This window comes from Hyposmocoma kahamanoa, unplaced genomic scaffold (assembly GCF_003589595.1).
Source record: "Hyposmocoma kahamanoa isolate Upper Pololo Valley unplaced genomic scaffold, ASM358959v1 89, whole genome shotgun sequence".
In the NCBI taxonomy this organism is placed as follows: Eukaryota; Metazoa; Arthropoda; class Insecta; order Lepidoptera; family Cosmopterigidae; genus Hyposmocoma; species Hyposmocoma kahamanoa.
In genome coordinates this window covers 922,010-927,300 of record NW_020654520.1, presented here as the reverse complement: position 1 = coordinate 927,300, position 5,291 = coordinate 922,010, and the positions used below count along the sequence as shown (strand labels likewise).

The 5,291-nt window shown below is 38.3% G+C and overlaps 1 protein-coding gene across 1 annotated transcript in view; it reads right to left on the bottom strand.

Annotated features, from left to right (window-relative positions):
• Positions 1 to 1,043: 1,043 nt before the first annotated feature.
• Positions 1,044 to 5,291, bottom strand: part of LOC113236107 (disks large-associated protein 5-like) — an 8,765-nt gene continuing 4,517 nt past the window's right edge. Inside the window, exons 7-9 of the mRNA XM_026472097.1 lie at positions 4,708 to 4,883; positions 3,672 to 3,749; positions 1,044 to 3,251 (exon numbers count right to left, since the gene is read on the bottom strand). Of these exons, the coding sequence (XP_026327882.1) occupies positions 2,682 to 3,251; positions 3,672 to 3,749; positions 4,708 to 4,883 (824 nt within the window). The 3' untranslated portion in view covers positions 1,044 to 2,681. The remainder of the gene's footprint in view (positions 3,252 to 3,671; positions 3,750 to 4,707; positions 4,884 to 5,291) is intronic.

The window sequence follows — 5,291 nt, the reverse complement described above, 5'->3', positions numbered from 1 at the left end:
AGTCGCATTTCAGTCGATCCTAGTTGTAAAATTGTAGATTTAATCGGGCCGCCATTTCAAAGTTTTAAGTAGTGATCGAAATTTAGCTAAACTAAAGAATAACGGGGCCATTCCCTTCTACAAATCCCGGGACTTCTCGGAACTATTACTGTTCAATAAAACGCAGGCTTGAAATTTAAATTTTTATATATTTGAAATACAACTAAGCACTCTCGTGTGGAACAGATTTTATAGTAGAAGTGTTGCCATAAAACGTAACACATATTTAACACGGCATCTTACATATATACTTTACAAATGTTGCCATTGATATAACCAAATAAAGAATTTTGAATGTTTATTTAATGTTCAATTTATTAATTGAACAATTACAGAGAATATGCACATTATTTATTGAAATTTGAGTACATACATTAGCGACAAATTATTATTTCCTATTAAGTATTTGTATTGCTACAAATTATTGTCTCAATAAATAATATTATAGTTGTGTTGCTATAAGTACTTACGTATTTAATTACTTATCCATTTAAAAAATAAACTTGTATTTTGTAATGTTTAAAAAATAAACCGAAAAAAAAATAAAATATACGTAAGCTACACGCCTGTCCGTAACAGTTGCAGTGCCAATCAAGAGCTTTAAATCGCAAAGATCTGAAGGGCACTGCCGTTGCGCCCGTCACCCTGAGACATAAGTTGACAAGCCTCACGTGTCTGTAACTTCACCAGAACCCTTACCCTTCTAAACCGGAACGCTGCAAGGCTAACATTGCTGCTTGGCAGCAGAAATAGATAAGGTGGCAGCACTTCCCTGGACGAACTCTTTCACAAGGAGCTCTCCTACGTACGTAGACACTTTAAGTTGATTAACTCCTACAATTTCGATCAATGTACAAGCTGGAATAAGCTTATTCTAGCGGCACCATTCTTCAATCTCGATACAGATAATTTAATTCAAAAGATGCCCATTTCAAGTTCCACATGTATTCTAAAGCACTTTTCGTAAAAATCAAAGCTCTTTTTAATATTTTTTACAATTTATTATGTAAAAAAATTATACACTAACGTTCGCATTTACAAGATTAATATTAAAAAGACACACGTCACAACGCACACGTTTAAAGACAATGTCTTATTTTATCCAACATACAGAGATTCTTATGGTTACTAAATGTAAAATGAATTAATTATAGCCATTATTTCGAAAATATATTCTTTCAATATTTTTTTTTATTTCTCGTCATTTACGAAATACATTAAACGGGCAATGAAGATTTCTAAGCACATACTGATTTTCTAAACTGAACACACGCTAAGCGTAATACTAAACAATAGTAATAACTACGTACTAAATATACGAAGTATGAATAAGAGCGACACCCCACTCGGTACAACTGTAGTAAAATGGCAATACTCTGCCACACCTACTGCTTGAACTCTATGTCAAAATAACCTTTTGGTAAGTGTCAAAACATTGTGATAACATCGTTGAAGCGTAATACGAAATAGCTGACGCAATACAATAATACACAAAATTTTCCCGTGCTGGGCCGTATTCGCTTGCAGTGCACTTCCGCGTAGTACGGCTCCATCTTTAATGGGGATCAGTACCATTGATAGCGTGTGTCCCGCTTTACGTATGAAGGATAATAATTAATAACAAAATGGCGACAGTCAACAGTAGCCATAAGATATACCTGAGAAAATAACTAACAATAGTAGAACACAATACATAATGCAACATTAACTAACATGATGTCGAGATTATTAACACTTAAAGACAGAATACAAAATTCGATAAAGCTAAAACAAAAATGGAGTATCAATTTTAAACTTTATAATAATTGTTTTTAAATTGACTGCAACTTCATTTTAATTATTCATTCTGTTACGTCGTAAGTCACAAAGCAATTTTTGGTAATGTAAAAAATCAGAGATACAAATCATGACCACGGAACAATAAACTAGTGGAATCTTAGTCCTGTGTCACCGCTCTTATATGTCAAACGTGTGCATCTCTTACCAAAATAAACACAATTTTTGTGACATGGTTTATTGCACTGTTTTCAGCTGTTGTAATAGTAACAATAATAAATACGTATCCGATAAATCCAGGAAACTATTTTTAACGCGTTTAATAATTTTGTGCGATAATGATAATAAGTTCTGTTAAACAGAGACCTAGAATGCTCTATGCTGCTCGAACAGTGTTGCGATGTTGTACATAAGTAATCGATATTTGATATCCACTTAATAAATACAGTTGGCGTTAGCAGTAGTAAATCTTACTGGATTCCATTACAGTTAGTTTTATTTTACAAAAAGAATTAATGTAACCAATCAAGAATGTTATCTTAGTTAATACTTTTCAAGTGTATTCCACATGGCTGTACGGGTCCTGGTACTAAATGATACGAGTACCATTTCCACTGGTTTGTTATCCCGTGATCATGACTGAAAACTGTTCTTTGATTGCCTACATATTTACGTACGCAAGGGTAAACTTCTCATGTCATTAAATCCATTTTAACTACTGGCGTCTATTAAAAATCCGCAATTACAGACTTGTTATAACATATTAAATAACACAGTCTTGAAAGGGAAGACATGAATCCTGAATAAAATAGCATCCCAGAAAGTTGATAATACCTTTGGTTTGTGACGATAGTATACAAAATAAATTACGTCAATAAATCTTGAACTTTACTTCGCCGTGACGTTCTCCTTGGCGTTTTTTGTACGTCATCTTCAATTTCCTGTAATATTTTCTTCTTTGAAGATCGCTTTTCCGTTCTTGGTGTGGCTTCATCTTTCTTCTTGCGTGACTGTCTGGGAGTTTTGCTCGGTGTATCCTTAGATTCAGCTTTATTCTTACGTGACGATCGCCTTTGTTCTTCATTGTGAGTTTGAGGCGTATTTAGACTCTTGCTCTGACTTCTAGTCATTATACCGCTGGTGAAGCCTTCGACGGCATCCTGACGTACTAAACGTTTAGACTTAATACCAGTCTGTGAGTTTTCCTTGTTGTCAAAGTCTATAAGCGATATGACACTGTTAATATTTTCAATTTCTTCGACGCCTTCGAATGATGATTTCGATTTGTCGCAGCTGGTGAACGAGTCCCTCGCTTCGTAATTGGAATCGTTGAAAAGGACTTTGATAGATTTCTTTCCTGATTTTGAGTTTGCTGATTTCAGAATGCTCCGACCGGGGGTGGCGTTGAAGTTTATGGGGTTCATTTGTGGTGTTTGCTGTAAGAATAAATTATTTTACAGGTCTTGTTATAGTAATATAGTAGGCCTACCGCTTAACCGAGTCGGTTCCTAAGGTAGCTGCGCAGTGCATACGGGGCATTTTCAACAAGATTTTTGTGACGGTATTCAAAAGTTCATTGAAAAAAGTAAAACCGACAACCTGATTTTACTTAAGGTGTGTCCAAACACGGCGTGCAAAGTGCGCGGCAGCTACACGCGGCATTCGCGGGACACAAGTTTGCCGGCAGGTAGCTCGCGGCTGCCGCGCGCGGCAGTCGTCCAATCATAGCGCGGCAAGCCGCCGCGCTCGAATGCCGCTTTATGTTTGGACACACCTTTATAGTGTAAATCACAAAAATTTGAGATGGTAAATTACTTTGTCTGCAATTTAGTCTATACCGTAATAGAAAGTATTACCTGTAAAGGCACGATGTCCTGACAGTCGACGTTCTTGCCGAAGATGGAGGCCCGCAGCATGGCAAAGGGTGTAGCGTTCTGTTAATACATGATTGATTGTTGTTATAATATAACAGTAACCATACAGTTGGACGAACGCAGGAAATGTAAGTTTAAATCTCACTGGGATCCCGAACTACATCGTTTTGAGTCATGTGCAGCAAGGGAGTCCATCCATAAAGAGTGAAAAAGCTGTTGGGTGTTTCGTTCGTACCGCGTAATGCGATTCCGGCATGTGAAATCCATAACAACAGGTTAAGTCGGTATCGTACAAAGTAACTCACAGAAATTATTAGGAATAAAAGTATAAGGAATTTTCATGGTATTTTTTTTTCAATTCAAATACATCGACCCCTCCTACGTAAAGTGTCGTATGTCGAAATTGCCAAGTTTACAGGGAAGCGTTTTAAAGTTCTCCGTTTTATTCGGCAAAGCTCGTTACTCAAATAGAGTGATCATCTAATACATCCTCTAACCGATATCTAGGATTTTATAATACTCTATGTGAGTAGCGAGCTTTGTCGAATAAAACTGAGAAATGCTAAAGTCACGTATTGTGCTTATTTCAGTGAATTCAGAATATTTAAAAGGCTCCTCTGTAAACTTGGCAATTTCGACATACGATACTTTACGTCGGAGGGGTCGACATGTGAACATGCCTTCGAATTTCTGTCGGGGTGGACTGCCACCTTCAAACCGTTTCTCGATTCACTAAGCATTGCAGCCATTAAGTGGACGTAGTTAAACAAAAATGATCCAATCCACATCCATTCACTTTTGAGATGTGGCAGTTTGAAGTTTAAAAGTGTTTCGCACTGTTGCTTTGTCTTCAAAACTTATAAAGTCATGTAACTTCAGAGACATTTATTTACGTTTATGTTGGATTTTTGCTGATCTAAAAGGTTAGATCTCAGGAACCGTTCGGTGCACACAACTAGCCAGTTGACAGTTGAGCGGCTGGATCCTATTGCCGAACTGCGTACGTAACCTCCCGTACCTGGGCGGCGCACTTGCCGGCCTCGCTGGCCAGCACGCTGCGGCGCAGGCTGGCGGCGGGCGCGCGCGGCGAGCGCACGGGCGACGTCACCTGGAAGAAGCCTCCGACGAACGTCTTGTCTGCGGTCGCCCAAGGCGCAGGCGCCGGCGAGCGCTGCTGCAGGGCCCTGCGTTTCGCTGGAACGCGACACGTCCGAAGACATTGAGAGATTGATGCGAAGCGCGACAGGCGCAGTTCGAACCGGAAAATCAAGTCCATTTACTAGCACGACCGAAATAGTTTGATACAAGTGCGGAAAGTCAGTCATTATTCACGAGTGTCGAGGCTTCAAGACTCGAGACAAGTGAAAATAACAAATCCGCACGTGTATCAAACGACGTTTTTCAATACATTTGCGAAAAAACTACATTGAAAGTAAAATAAAACGGTATATAAAAAAACTTATTTTATTTCTTTGTCTGATAAAAATTCAGAGTACAATGGCAACTGTTGCCAGTATTCAGCCACATTAAAATTTCTATTTTAGTGGCGCGGCGGTCTCGCGTAATACTCACCTCCGGTCATTGTTAATATAAATGAAAATA